Source organism: Ursus americanus, chromosome 13 (assembly GCF_024610735.1).
Source record: "Ursus americanus isolate L20-20 chromosome 13, mUrsAme1.1.p, whole genome shotgun sequence".
Lineage (NCBI taxonomy): Eukaryota > Metazoa > Chordata > Mammalia > Carnivora > Ursidae > Ursus > Ursus americanus.
The window spans coordinates 64,066,771-64,083,011 of NC_142139.1; the positions used below are offsets into that span (position 1 = coordinate 64,066,771).

Below are 16,241 nucleotides of genomic sequence, written 5' to 3' on the forward strand. Positions count from 1 at the left end.
GGGGATTGACATTACAAGAGATTGATGTGCCATTGCCACGAAAGCTTGCTTTTGTTCTTAGGGGGAGACTGTAAATAGGCACCACATGTAGGCATACCTCCTAATAAAACTCTGGAGAGAAATCAAGTTAAATTTCGAACCTCTTTTAAAATGTGAAAACAATATAAAAATAGAGCTCAAGAAAATCAAAGTGGTTATTTTACTTGGATTTGTCCAAGTTTGATTTCTGTTAAAGGGCTTGCTCAGAGAGCACAAGGCATTGATCCCTTGAGAGGTGATTACTGAAGAAACAAACGGTATGTAAATGCAAATCAGTCCGTAAACTGACAGGCCAGTAATAACTTAGAAATTCTAAAAACTGTAATCAAGTTCCCACCACCTACTGAGTGGCAGAAGCCAGAGAAGCAGGAAGAAGCAAAGAATCATTTGTTAAAGCAGAGAGAAAATCCAGTGCCAGCTCTTCCAAGTATTAGGAGAGAGCAGTTAGGAATAACTGCCTCGAGTTCAGATATTTGGATACCAAATTAGGTTGGTTCGTAGAAGACCCAGAAGGAACAGCAGAACCTGCCTTCCCGCGCCGTGATTACACCACTGATGGTGGCTCCACTGGAAACGCAGCCCACTGACCACTGACACTGACCTGGTGAAGAGTTGGACATCTAGGATAATTTCTACTCAAGCCCAACAAAATCCTAATGATGAAATGGTCATTGAAAAACCATTACTAGTGAAGAGTATTATTTCTTTTAATCTAAGAAGTGGTGTATTTATTGTCGTGTAACAAATACTCCAAAACTCAGTGGCTTAAAGCAACATTCGTTATCTCACCATTTCTGTGGGTCTGGAATCCGGTGCGGCCTGGCTGGGCGCTTCTGCCTCAGGGTTGTCTCTCCACAGGACTACAATTAAGATGCTGGATGGGGAAACTGAGGTACAGAGATTAAGTAACTTTCCCCAAAACATGGCCAGTAAGTGGTATCTGCCTTACCGTAATGTCATGTGAGTATCCGGGATCAGGAGCAGGCCGGGGTGGGGGGCGGGGGTTGGACACTTCTTTTCAAGTAAAGGTAACAGCTACTCCTCTCCTTGATCCCGTGGGAGCTTAAAGCTTTTGGACTTCACAGTTGTCCTACGCAGGCAGGAGTCGGCTTTTCCAAACTACAGTGAAGTGTCAACAGAAGAGAGAAGAAACCTCCAAAGCTGTCTGATGATACATTCCTATGAGCCAAGCAAACTGGTGGATAGGAAAGGGAGACACTTCTTTTCTCTGGCCCCAAGTCCAGTTGTTCCCCCTGCAGCCATAAGGGAAGTTCAGTGTTGTCTTGCCACAGTGGGTAGGTAGGAAGCATCTGATGTTCTCAAATTCATTGCACTGGAACTATGGGTAAACAACACTACTCTTCTTTAAACCCAGAATGAGGTTAGAAATAACCAAGTACAATTTTCGAGGAAGTGACAACTAAAACCTAGAGACAGGCAGAGTAGAACTCGGCCGAAAATGTCTAATCTCACCAGAGGCTGGAGCCAACATCAGTCATGGGTATATTTACTAAAGATTAAATACCACCTTCTCTACTGCTGCTTGGTAGTGCGTTATGTTTTAGTCTCATCACAAAAACATTATTTTCCCACCTACAGATTCAGTAAAATCCCTAGCAAAATTCCCATGACATTTTCACAGAAATAGAAAAAAACAACCCTGTAATTTGTGTGGAACCACAAAGGACCCTGAATATTCAGCCAAAGTAATCTTGAAAAAGAACAAAGCTGGAGGCATCACAGTTGCTGATGTCAAGCTTTACGACAAAGCTATGGTAATCACGACAGTAGAGTACTGACATAAAAATAGTCACATAAACCAAAGGTACAGAGAGCCCAGAAATAAGCCCACGCTCAGTCAACTGATACTTGACAAGGGAGCCAAGAATATTCATTGGGAAAAGGATAGTCTTTTCAATAGATGGGATACTGTGTAACCACATGCAGAAGAATGAAATTGAACTGCTATCTTACACCACTCAATAATTAACTTGAGAAGGGTTAAAGCTTTAAATTGGAGACCCGAAACTACTAGAAGAAAACATAGGAAAAAAGCTGCTTGACGCTGTCCTTGGCAGTAATTTTTTGGATATGACACCAAGCATAAGCAACAAAAGCAAAAGTCAACAAGTGGAACGACATCACACTAAAAAGAGTTCTGCTCAGCAAAGGAAACTATCAACAAAATGAAAAGGCAGCCTACTGAATGGGAGAAAATATTTGCAAACACATCTATATGATAAGGAATCAATATCCGAAATATATAAAGAACTCCTACAACTCAACAGCAAAAAAAAAAAAAAAAGGAAAAAAGACAATTTAAAAATGGGCAAAGGACATGAATAGATATTTTTCCAAAGAAGACGTACAAATGGCCACCAAGTACACGACGTCACTGTCAGGAAAATGTAAATGTTCAAAACTGTGATGAGACACCACCTCACACCTGTCAGAACAGTTATCCTCAAAAAGACAAGAAATAACAAGTGTTGGCGAGAATGTGGAGGAAGGAGAACCCTCGTGCACTGTTGGTATGAATGTAGGTTGGTGCAGTCACTATGGAAAACAGTACAAAGTACCTCAAAAGATTGAAAATACAACTATCACGTGATCCCCGACATTCCACTTCTAGGCATGTAGCCCAAGGAAATAAGTCATTCTCAGCTCTCCGCAGCCCCCGTGCTCACTGTGGCAGTAGGCACAGAGCCAAGACATGGAAGCAGCCAGAGTGTCCGTCGATGGATGAATGGATAAAGACAATGCGGGACACACACACGCACAATATGGAGTATTATTCAACCATAAGAAAAGCACAAGGAACTCCTGCCTTTTACAACGACATGGATGGACCTTGAGGGCATTGGCTATATGACCCAAGTCCAAGAGACACAAATACTGTCCAGGCACACCTCATGTTGTGCTGAGTGGATACTGCATTTTTTACAAGCTGAAGGTTCCAGACTTGAGGGGAGGAAGTGCAGATGGGGTGCAAAGAGCAAGAGAACTGGCGTGAGAAGTGGAGCCTGAAGGTGGGACGGGGCTGCCGCAGGTTCACCATCAAACTTGCTTCTTATGCATGAGCAGAGAAAGTGGTTTCTTGAGATGGAACCTACTGGTGAGGATGCTGGGAAGACTGTTGAAATGACAACAAAGGATTTAGCTTATTACAGAAATTTAGTTGCTAAAACGGCAGGAGGGTGTGAGAGGAATGACTCCAATTTCAAAAGAAGTCCTGTGAGAAAAAGCCTATCACACCGCATCACTGCTGCAGAGAAGTCATGATAGGAAGAGTCAACTAATGTGACGAACTTCACTGCTGTCTTATACTGAGAAACTGCCGCGGCCACCCCAGCTTTCGACACCCCCACCCTGATCCATCAGCCACCATCAGCATCCAGACGACACCCTCCACCAGCAAAACGATTACGACTTGCCGAAAGCTCAGATCATGGTCAGCATGTTTTATCAATGAAGTATTTTTTAAATTAAGGTATGTATTTTTTAGACATCCTGCTGTTGCGCGCTTAGTAGACGGCACTATAAACGTAACTCTGATGTGCCCTAGGAAGCCAAACACCTAATGTGACTCTCTGTATTGCGATATTCGCTTTACTGCAGGGGCCTGCAACTGAACCCGCAGTATCTCCAAGGTATTCCTGTCTGTTCTCACGCATATGTGGCATCTAAAAAATGCAAACTCAAAGAAACAGAGAGGAGAATAGTGGTTGCCAGAGGCTGGGAGGTGGGGGCAATGGGGAGATGTTGTTCCAAGGGTATAGACTTCAGCTGTAAGACGAGTAAGCTCTGGGGCTCTAATGCACAGCATGGTGACTAACAGTACCGCAAAATATACTCGCAAGTATAAAAGAGTGGATCTTAAAAGTTATCCCCACATGCTGTTCTCTGCATCCTGGCGCCAGCCAGCGGGTCCTGGTTCATTACATGGTAACCGGCTCTGCGAGACACATTTCAGCGGGCATCCCACCCCTGGTCTCCCTTAACTTCAGGAGAAAGAATAAAAGGACGGGGTTAATCATTCTTGCAGGGTGGTGAAGGAATGTGTCTGTGTGTAGCCCCTGAAGTTTTTATGGAGGGAAAGCCTCGTAAAGGTTTAAGTGAACAAAGAAACATTCCCCGGATCCAGTGCCCTCTCTTCTCCAAACATCTGAATCCCATTCAGTCTTAATCCCGCCTTAGAACATTCCTTAAAACTGAGCCTGCATCCATGGTGCCCTCAAATGAACCCTCAGAGGTGCCGCTGACACTTACTCCTTGTGTGGTGAGGGCTTTGTCTAGATGTTGCCTTCCTGACCCCGAGCGTCAGCTCCTTGAAGGTAAGAGCCAGTGCCTCATTCCGCCAGGCTTTCCGGCCCTGGGCACAACGCCTACTCTTGGTTTTTAAGATGTAAGTGGAAGTGAGCACCACCAGAAGGGTAACCTACATTCGTGGGCCATGTTGGGTGACAACAGAAGAGGGGGCTGGGGGGCGCCTGGGTGGCACAGCAGTTAAGCGTCTGCCTTCGGCTCAGGGTGTGATCCCGGCGTTCTGGGATCGAGCCCCACATCAGGGTCCTCCGCTGGGAGCCTGCTTCTTCCTCTCCCACTCCCCCTGCTTGTGTTCCCTCTCTCGATGGCTCTCTCTCTGTTGAATAAATAAATAAAATCTTAAAAAAAAAAAAAAAAAAGAGGGGGCTGGTGTTCAGAAGCCTGGAACACTGGACACCAAAACAGGAAAGGGCGCTTCAGGCCCTCCTGCCGCTCCCAGCCTCCTGTGACCGTCTCCTTGCTGCACGTCAGCGGAGGGGCAGGTAGTAAACCTAACGCAGGATTGATCGGCAAACTTAAACTGAGGTTGGCCTCTCAAGCTCCCTGGTCCTCTGATGGGCCCTCTCCATAGAGGGGATTTTTGCAGGTCTGAGGTGATAGGCTAGGTCTGCTGAAATGAGTCATTTTTTTCATGGCCTACGGGCCATATGTATGTGTAATTATATTTTCTGAGCTGCTTTAGGATCAAGTGGGTTGACAGACTTGAGTGTCCCTGTGGGAATGATGGAATGCATTTGAAATTGGGGCTTAGAAATTGGGGCCAGAGTATGGGCCCTCTATACTCCACTCATCCCTAAGGACCCAACCTCTCATTGGTAAGATGACCCATTAGATGCAGAAATAACACTAATATCATACTAGCAGCCATTTACCGACTCTGGCAAATGTCACTGTTTTAGGGGCTTCACATACATTACCTCCAAATCTTTACAGCAGCCCCACACATTCGACCACTGAATGAATACAGCAATTTAGGCTTGAAAGTTGAATGACTCCTCTAAGGCCACAGGCCAGCATGTGGCAGGAGAATAAATGTGTCCTGTCCATCAGGCTCCTAACCTCATAATCTTGTGCTGTGTCTCTTGTGCTGGAGGTCATGGCCCCTTCCTGTGGGAATCTATGCCCCTTAAACTTGTGGAGTAGTTGTGTTTTCTATTTTCACTGTGATCTGATTTCTATAAGTGGTGCTTTAATGAAATTAATGTCGTTCAAGTTCATGCATCTATGAGAAAGAATCTGGTAGGATGGAGATACAAAAATATTCACAAATGAAAATGTGAGCGTGTGAGATAAGGGAAACCTTTGACAATGTCTGTACATGTACTTTGTCCAGATCGGGACATGGGGACAGTTGGTGTTCAGAGGGACACGCGGCCGTGTGGTCATGGCGCATTCGAGAGGGCGTTCCCGGGGTGAGGGTTGTGAGGTGTGGCTGTGCCTGCCTCTCGTGACTACCTTCTCCTTCTCCCTCTGCCTGCCACTCTGCCTGCTTGTGCTCTGTCAAATAAATGAATGAAATCTTTAAAACAACATCTCATACCTTGAACACATTGTAACAGGCATAAACTTCATGTAAGCCTAGATTGGCTTTGGTGGCAACTTGTCTTCCAACAAGATATGCCTGTTAAACCTGATGTACAGACGTTCTCAGAAGTTGTAGTAAGGTTAGTGGTACCTGTGATTCTAGACCCAGCACTGTCCAGTAGGGATACAGTGCAAGCCACATGTATAATTTTATAATTATAAAAATATAAAAAAGCAAAAAGAAAGAAGTAAAAATAATTTTACTGATATATTTTAAGCAACTCATTATATTCAAAATTATGTTATTTTAGCATGTAATCAATACAAAAGAATATTATGTTTTGGGGACTTCATCTTTGAAATCCAGAGTGAATTTTACACTTATACAGCACACCTCAGTTCATACGGCCGTGTTTCAAGTGCTCAATCCTGACACCAGGCTAGCGGCTATCAGACTAAGTGCACAGGTCAGTACCATTGTAGGTGCTGTGTAATTTGATCTGAAATAGGATTTGTGGTTGCTCGTGTTTTGTGTGGGGAGAGTTGCTTGTGCTAGAATATATATTTATGCGTAGTGACCCATAAAGCTAGTTGTGAACTTGGTTCCTTTCCTTTTATTGTAGATTTAAAGGTAACATGACCTAAATCAGTGGTTCTCAACTGGGGGTAACACTGCTCCGGATGGGACATTTCACAGCGTCTGGAGACAAGTGGAATGGGCTGGAAGGGGCACCTGGGGCATCTAGTGGCTAGAGGCCACCGATACTGCTAACCGTCCTCCAGTACGCCGGCTCCCTCCCCCACTCTCCACAGTAACGAGTCATCCAGTCCAAATGTCAACAGTGCTGACAGTGAAAAACCTTAATCCCTCACTTTGTCCCGGGTTAAAACTAGACAAATTGCTACTCTTTTGTTCTAAGTATAAACCATGTCTTTGCACTGAACTTTGTTCAGATTGTAGAACTTCTTTCCACATGTTTTCGTATGGGACAAAATGGTTTTTTTCTAAATCTCTATTTATACTCTCTGTTAAAATAACTAGTGTGTTTTTTGTTGCCTCACTGGTCCTTAACTGGCAAAATTATTTTACGTCAAAGAGTTGTCCCTTTGGTTATTTAAATAGGAAACGAGATTTTTCAAGGCGAGATGCTCATTTTTAAGCCTTTAATGCAAGCATATTGTTAAAACGAAATTGGAGTAAGGCTGTCTATGATCTTTCAGACTCACCTGTGCTCTTACTTCATTGATTTTACAAAGATGGGAAGGGATAACATTTCTTCTTCTCCTCCTTCTTTTTAAGTAGGCTCCATGGCCAGCGTGGAGCCCAGTGCAGGGCTTGAACTCATGACCTTAAGATCAAGAACTGAGCTGAGATCAAGATTCAGACGCTCAACCGACAGAGCCACCCAGGCGCCCCTCTTCTTATTATTGAGTGTAAGAAGCCAGTGAGATGTACAGTACTATCTAAGTCTGCCCCATTACCCATTCCTGCAGTGGCCCCGCTGGCTAACTACCCCAAGAGAGACAACCTCCTCACCAAAAGAGAGGTGCATTTTTTTCTTGATTATGTAAGAAAGACAATTCTATCCTGAGTGCCAACCTCGGATTCTTTTGAAGATTTTTTAGGAGTGGGGGAGGGGCAGAGGGAGAGGGAGAGAAAGTCTAAGCAGACTCCACACTGAGGCGTGGAGCCCAACGTGGGGCTCGATGTCATGACTCTGAGATCACGACCTGAGCTGAAACCAAGAGTCGGATGCTCAACTGACAGCGCCACCCAAGTGCCCCATTTTAATTATTTTTTTAATCAATGAATAAAGTAGAATAACACTTGAAAATTTGGCTAATATTCCAATGGGAGTTTTGTTTCTTGGACAAATGTTTAGACCCAGCATATAAAATCTGCTAAATGATGGTGACTTTCTAGTCCTCCAAAAATGATCTGTTGAAGAAGGCACTTTCCACTCAGTCCTGGTACAGATGTCAAATTAATGCACAAGATCTTACATAGAATCTCTTTGTTTTAGCCTGTTCTTAAAAAAAAAAAATCCTCTGGTTTCTCAGTGTTTATAAATAGCCACAAAACCTATCTTTTATAAAACACTGACATAGAAGAACTAACACTCAAATGTCCTGCCTTTGCCATAAGATTACCTTGAAATCAGTCAACAAACCCAGTACTGTGAGATCATGAAGAAATCCAACCACAGTTCCCTTGCCTTCTAGGAGTTTACCATCTGGGAGAGAAGTGGGATCTGGGGAACATGCCAGTGCCACCAGATGTTCCCTGAGAAAAAAGAGTCCCATGAATAAAAAAGTTCAGGAAACATTAAAAAAAAAAGATCCTAGACCAAAGTGTAAAAGCTAACACCATAAAGCTTTTAGTGGAAAACGTAGGAGAATATCTTTAGAACTCGTGGCATGGCTTTCTTGAGTCACAGAATGCAATAACTAAGAGAAAATGTTATAAATGAGACCATATCAAAATTACAAGCTTCAGAAGATATCAAGAAAATGAATAGGCAAGCCACAAATTGGGGGAAATATGTGTAACATATGTCTGACAAAGGGCTAGTATGAACAATAAAAAGACAATACACCCATACGATGGAATATTATTCAGCAATGAAAAGAAATGGGCTATCAAGCCACTAGAAAGATGGAGGAAACCGACATTCACATTGCTGAATGAAAGAGGCCCATATGTGAAGGCTACATACTACACAGTTTCAGTCATTACATTCTGGAAAATGCAAAACTATGGAGACGGTAAAAAAATCAGCGGCTGCCAGGGGTCGGAAGGAAAGAGCAGGTGGAGCACAGAGGATTCTGAGGACAGTGAAACTTCCATAGAATATTATACTAGTGGCTACACGTCATCATACTTTTGTCAAAACCCACGGAATACACTGCACAAAGACTGAACCCTAACATAAGCTAGGACTTTAGTTAATATGTCAACACTGGCTTATCAATTGTAACAAATGTGCCCCACTAATGCAAGATAAATACTAAAGGTGAGAGAGCAGAAATTACTTTTCCACTCAATTTTTCTGTAAACCTAAAACTGCTCAAAAAAAATAGTCTTAAAAATGTATTTCTTAAATGCAAAAGAAAAGACAGACCAATTTTTTGTTAATAGGCAAAAAGATTTGTCCAGATACTTCACAAAGGAAATACATAGAAACGGTGTAAGCATGTCATTCGTCTTCAGGGAAACGCACATGGAAACTACAAGATACCATTACTCACCCACCAGAGTGGCTAGAGACTGACAACAGCATAGATGGGTGAGGATGTGAGTAATTGGAACTCTCAACATTTTCAGTTGTTGTATAAAATGGGTCCAATCACTTTGGAAAAGGTCCAGCAGTTTTTATAAAACTAAATGTGTATATACCTACCTTAGCTGTCATACGATTCACTCCTGGGTATTCACCTGAGGGAAAAATCATAAATCCACAAAAAGGACTTGCACGTGAATATTCGTGGCAGTTTTATTCCTGATAGCCCAACATGGGAACAGTCCAAGTGCCTAGCAACAGAATGGACAGATGCTGCTGTAGGAGGGAGTTCTACTCGGCAACAAAAGAGCAAATTACTAATAAACACGAATTGGGTGGATCTCAAAAATATGCTGAGCTTCTAGAAGCCTGGCACAAAAGAATAAGAATTGTATGACACCATTTATAAGAAATTCTAGAAAAGGGAAAACAAATCCAATGCGAAAGAAACAAAATCAAACCATTGGTTTTCTCTAGGGGGTGGAGGCAGAGATTGACCAGGAAGGAACATAGGGAACTTTCTGGGTTTGACAGTAATGTTCTTTATCTTTTTTTTTTTTTTTTAAGATTTTATTTATTTGAGAGAGAGCCAGAGAGAGAGCATGAGTGGAGGGGAGGGGCAGAGAGAGAAGCAGACTCTGTTGAGCAGGGAGCCAAACTGGGGACTCGATCCCAGGACCCTGGGATCGTGACCTGAGCTGAAGGCAGATGCTTCACCGACTGAGCCACCCAGGCGCCCCAGTAATGTTCTATATCTTGATGGGGGTAGGATTACACAGGTAGATAGATCTGTCAAAACTCAAGAGAATGTACACTTAAGATCTGTGCACTTCAGGGTGTAAATGTAACATTTAAATTTTACATTAAACACATAGAAACCAATACTGACCTCCAGTTAATGATGTGTGTGCTTATGCACTTGAAAGGAAGTATATTAATGTCACAAATTCACTTAGAAATGCACCAAAACTAGGATGGGTAAAAGGATGAAGAGAAGGATGGACAGATGGATGGCGGACGGCTACACAGAGAGCTAAAAAGCAAGTATAGCAAAGTGGTTATTAAGTAAACAGGTTTATACTATAAATAATATAGCTAATTTTTCATAATGAAATATTGGGACCAATAGTTTAAATAAGTAGAATCTAAATAGTTTAAACCCTGACATGACAGCCCTGCAGTATGACCAGGACTTATACTTTCACAAATACGAAGACAAATGGAGAAAGATAAAACCATTTGCTGAGTTAAAGTAAGTCTAGAGTTTACTGACTGGAATTTAACTAAAAACTTGAGAAATAAACCAAAACAAATCAAGAAACGGGAAATTTAATAACAAACCAGACCCGGCCCTACGGTCAGGCTTCCCTCCCTACTTTAATGATGTCTTCTGGGATCCATTCTGTGTCTTTAATTCTCCTTGGCATGCTCTCTTGTCTTCCTTTGTCAATGAAGGTTTAAAAAATAAAAATACTTTTCAGCCGTTGTGTGCCAGGCCTCCTTAACTCTCTGATAATACCGCATTAGCTCTATCCCAAAGGCATTACGGCCCTGGTTACTATTCAGCTTGGTGCCTGCTAGGATTCCCGTGAGACCCTCTTTGTATATTTTGTCGAGTCATTCATTGATCAAAAAACCGTTCCGCACGGACTCTGCTCTGTGCTCCAGCGGCTCAGCATGCGTGCGGGCCGCCGGGCTGGGCGAGCCGCTGCCGCAGGAGACGGGGCGACGGCAAGCCCTGGCTTCTGAGCAGGGAAGGCTTCCTGCGGCCAGTGCGTCCGCGGAGTCTCCCCCAGCGCGCTGGCGTTAACACGTGGAGTGCAGGAAGAGCCACTGAGATTCGCAGTACGTCACCCCAGTAAGCGGTCGTTTCTACTGGGGACCAGACAGCAGACGCTCTCATGGATGATGTTAACTTCCATCTCTCTTTGAGATCTAAACACACTAGCTCCCCAGCACCATGGCACACACACATTTTTTAAATTACCATGAAAAAAGGAAGGAGGGAGAATGTGGCCCCGGCCATCCTACATCCCATTCACATCAGGTAAAGGACACCTCTCTGTGGTCATCAAATGACTGATTCCAGAAATGGGCCCAGGCAAGGCTGCCCACGTCCGCGCACAGCATCACGCAGGTTTAAGAACACAGGCTGCTCCAAGCCGGAATCGTGCAGCCCACAGCCTTATGCGGGGAGGGGGCCCAGCTGGCTGCACACTGGCGGCTCCGCGCAGTCAGGCACCTTTCCTCGGGTCACTCTTCTGTCCCTGCAGAGGAAAATCACAAAGGACCTCCACACTGCTTGGTTAAAGTCTCCATTTATTTTATTTTTTTACAAAAATCCAACATAAGACTATTGTGCTCATGACTGGAAAAGGGGGTAGGTGGATGGACATGGCATGGACATCAAAGAGCTTCCTCCTGCAAAGTATTTCACACCAGGAGCTCCCTGAGCACACACACTGGCAGCGACTGAAGAGACGACCCCACCCGCCCAGACAGGACCCCGCCCACTGCGCGCAGGCCTCGGCTTGAGGAGCAGTCCACACCACGCGGAAAACCACTGCCGGGGGCGCGAAAGCTCAGAACGACCTGATGAGCACCTTGGGGAGGCTCTCACGTGGGTGAACGCCCCTCAGGGTGAAGAGCGAACCGGCTAGAGGATGTCCTGGGCCCTGGGAGCACAGACAGCCGACGAGCTGTAGCCTGTGGATGGCCGGGGAAACCCACGTCAGTCTGCAGGGCTGTCTTCATGTTCCAAGTGAGTCACGGTCACATGGCGTGGATGACATCTGTGCTTCCCAGCGGGGCAGAGCAGCACCAAGGGTGTCCGAAGCATGGAGCTGGGCCTCCCCCTGACCACCTCGCAAAAAGCAGCAGCCACTCTCCAGGAGCACCTAACCAAGCAGCGTAAAAGTTCTGACGGCCCGGCCTCTTGCAGAGCCTGCTGTTTGGAGTCCTTCAGGTTAGTGTCCTCTTAGGTCCAAACAGTGCTCGCCTTGAGGCTCTGACATCATAACCCTTCCTGCGGTAGACTTTGATGTTATCCAGAATCTGAGACCACTCGGCTACTCCTGGATCTACCAACAGCATTCGGGGACCCACCAGCCTGACTCTACTACAGGGGGTCCTAACAAAGACTGCTCTCTTCTCACCCGGTCCCACTGAAAGCCAGTTTATGAGTTCCTCACATTAAAATAAACAAGATAAAAATAGCAGCCACATATATAGCTCAAAACACCACACTCTTTGGCTCCCCGGAGGGAAGAAGGCTACCACTAAAAAGAATAAAGTTAGGAGTCAAGGAAAGGGTAGTTAGAAGGTTAGGATGCAGGGAGTCTGGACCCCTTGGCTGGGCTACTGAGCAGCAGACTGGAATCCTGGGTAGCTGGCTCTGTAGGAGAGCGACTAGATGCCTGTGGGACACAAGTCCTAGGAGCAGCCCTGGTCTTGTCTGCCAATAAGGAGAGGTCCTTTAGGCCCAGCTAGCCCTCTACCTGGGTGGGATCTACAGGGCAGAATCTGACTTCAAAATGATACTTGAAGAGACCCACTGAGACAGGTCAGAGGAGGGTGTGCCCCCAAGAAAGAGAAGCACAGGGTGTCAAGGTCTGGGGAAGACAGAACTGGCTTAAGGCATGTACATGACCAGACAGACCTGAGCTTTTGTCCAGCTGTGGGAAACCACCTGTATTCAATTTCACTGCGAGAAAGTGGGGCCCAGGAAAATGGTAGAGGTCATGGGCTAAATCCCTGCCAGATGCCACCAACACCCTCCTCAGTTCCCCTACTGCCACCACCACCACCAAAAATAAAGAAAAAGAAAATTAGCTTATTTCCATTTCAGCCAGGGAAGAGAAATGTAAACCCAGAGGAGAAAGTGGACACGGGTGTGAATGCCTGTGAAACCTCAGGCTGGACTGGAGCCTAACATAAAAAATTGTATCTTCTTATCGTTCTGGCACATACCGAATCTCAAGAGGTCCTGGAACAACCTGGTGTGAGGGATCTAAAAACTACAGGTAACATAGGACATAGGTCCAGACAAAGGTGGAGGGAAGGTGAATTTCACCAAGGTATTTATCCCAAGGCAGGCGCCTTGCTGTAAGACTTCCCGGCCAGCCGGGTGGGGGTCCGCAAAGGATGCTCGCTCGTTCTACACCAGAGAGAGTAGGCCAACCTGCAGACCACTTCAGATCACAGCTGGAGGGGCGGCCTGCCAGTTCTCTGTTCTCTTACACAAGAGAGAACTTTCAGGAAAGCCTGAAGCCAAAGCACAATGTGTGTTTTAAAAGGAGGGCCGAACAAAAAGAGCCATCTGGGAGCACTGTCTTCAGGTCTCGCTCCCTCCTCATTCTTCTCTTTCAAACGGGAGAGAATGGGAGCGCAAGGACAAGTTCTGGGGCAGCTTGACCTAGCGATGAATCCTCAAAAACACCGAATCCAGCACAGGGAAGCCCCGCTGTTCCCAAAGGTGCAGGTCTTCCCCACGGACTCAAACGACAGGAGGATGCGAGTTCCAGATCACCGCTGGCAACAGATGGAGGAAGGAACAAACCAAGAGGGCTTATCTCGTCCAGGGCCCCATAGGAGGGCCAAGCCTGGCCCTTTTTTGTCTCTGCACACAGATGCCCTGGGGAATACGGAGATGATCTTTAAGGATGAGCCAGATACTGTAAGGCCAGGATCCATCTCCACCAACGTACAGAACATCAGGAAACTTAGTGGGTCCCTCACTTTGTGAAACAGGCAGAAATCTCAAACTCCCCCCGAATCTATCTATATATATATGTATATGCATATGTGAGAGTGTGTGTGCATATATATATACATATATATACACACGTATATATAAATAAGCCTCGAATGGCAAATTTGAAACTTTCTCCTTTTAAATAATAATAATAGTTGTTACTGAATTTAAAAACCACAAACCAGCTGTCCTGGGCTTATGAACTGCGTGAGTGACTCCCCGGAGTCCCCATGGTCCTCAGTGTAAGCTATCAGTCAGTGCCCTGTGTAGGGAACCCCCGTGTCCTCTGACCAGGGTTCCAGGCCCAGTGTGGCCGACTTTAAGAGAAAGAAGGCTATTGCCTTTCTACCCTTCCCACCGCCTCTCCCAGTAGAGGGTTTGGGCCACCCACCCAGCGGATGTCCCTGAGGTCCTTCAACGTTTAGGAACCTTAGGAGCCATCTCCCCGACTCTGCTCATCCTCTCCCCAAAACTTGCAATGCCCCTAGATGAACTTGAAGCACTTGGTCTTGTCGTGGGGCAGGCGGGTCTTGAAGAGTACAGAGTCCACCCTGAATTGAGTGTACAGTAGGGGCATATAGCCATACACCTTGACAAAAAAGTTGATACATTTGTGCCGCTCATGAAAGTGGGAATCATCGTGTGACAGGGCCTGAGGGCATCCTGGGCATCGGAAGGTCCACCGTGAGGTCACCTGGGAATAGGGAAGAAAGAGGACAGTGAGAATCGCAGGCACCAGGATGGACAGCAGTCCTGCTGCCTAACCAATCTGACGCTTCCATTCTCCCAGGGAAGGCACTGACCCCAGGCGGCCACGTTCACCCAGAGAGAGTCAGGGGCCAGAGCCTCTGCTCTCTTCTTGCCACGTATGTAGCTGTATCGTTGGAAAGGGCGCTCTTTCCAAATGACCTAAACTGTAGACATCAAAAGCCTTACAAGGCTTACTATTACTTGTCTCAGTAACTCAACCTCTATCTAGTATTTATCTGGGTCACACAGCAAGATGCAGGTATGAAGGTGTTCATTTCATCAATGTTTTTAATAGCAAAATACTGGAAAAGTACCCATCGAAAGGGGACCAGTTAAATAATTATGAAATACTACACATCCACTAGAAAAGACATTTAGGAAAATTATATCTGAAGACATGGGAAAGTGGTTAAATTACAGTTGTAGTTACGACGATGATGAAATTTCAAGCAATTGGAAGAATACAAAGAATAATATCACAGCTTCACTATCAGCAATGGGGCAGACCAAATAACAGAAAACTCCCTCAGCGGAGAGTACCTGCAAATGCAGGAAGAACTATATAGACTAATTGCTTAGAGAGAGCAATGAAAGAAAACTTGTAATGAAAGATAGGAAAGGAAATGTAAGGAAAGAAATTAAATCCTCAGAGGCCAAAATAATGAAAAAGCCTGAATCCAATGAGATAGCCAGGACCTTTGGTGTTGTGTGTGTGTGTGTGTGTGTGTGTGTGTGTGTGTGTGTGTGTGTGTGTTTTAAGACTTGATTTATTTATTTGACGGAGACAGCGAGAGAGGGAACACAAGCAGGGGGAGTGGGAGAGGGAGAAGCAGGCTCCCAGCAGAGGAGCCCGATGCGGGGCTCCATCCCAGGACCCTGGGATCATGACCTGAGCCGAAGGCAGACGCTTAATGGCTGAGCCACCCAGGCGCCCCATGGAACTCTGGTTTTTAACAGGCTGAGGAGGCAAAGCCACAACCTCTTTATTGAAGACTTTTTAAAACACCAGGACCCAATGGAAGGCTGCACGGTTGGAGGCAGCTCCACAGAAAGCTGTCTTCTTCCCAGTCTCAGCTCTAAGTGGAAGAGGCAACATCACCTGTGAGAATGTATAACCACACACTGGCCCTCACCCACCTGAGCTAGGGTTTGTTACCCGTGTGGCTGGAAAAGCCCCAAGATGCTAATTTAGCTTAAACAGATCTCAAGGAGGTACTGACCCAGGGTACGTGGAAGCAGTAAGTGCAAATCCTCTCAGGTGTAAATTGAAGCCTCCTAGAAATGCCATAAGTAGGGGGAATGAAGCATGAGAGACCGTGGACTCTGGGAAACATGAGGGCTTCAGAGGGCAGGGGGGTGGGGGACTGGGATAGGCCGGTGATGGGTAGTAAGGAGGGCACGTATTGCACGGTGCACGGGGTGTTATACACAACTAATGAATCATCGAGCCTTACATCGGAAACCGGGGATGTACTGTATGGTGACTAACAAAACAACATAAGGCAGGAAGGCAGGGAGGGAGGGAGGAAGGGAGGGAGGGAGGGAGGCAGGCTGGCCGGCCATAAGTA

The 16,241-nt window shown here is 45.6% G+C and overlaps 1 protein-coding gene across 7 annotated transcripts in view; it reads right to left on the reverse strand.

The window, feature by feature from the left end:
- Window positions 1-11,472: 11,472 nt before the first annotated feature.
- The window catches only part of EXTL3 (exostosin like glycosyltransferase 3), a 131,953-nt gene continuing 127,184 nt past the window's right edge, over window positions 11,473-16,241 (reverse strand). For all 7 annotated transcript variants that reach the window (XM_087866604.1, XM_045773959.2, XM_045773958.2 and 4 more), the window contains one exon: window positions 11,473-14,617. In XM_087866604.1, the coding sequence (XP_087722730.1) occupies window positions 14,408-14,617 (210 nt within the window). In that variant the 3' untranslated portion in view covers window positions 11,473-14,407. The remainder of the gene's footprint in view (window positions 14,618-16,241) is intronic.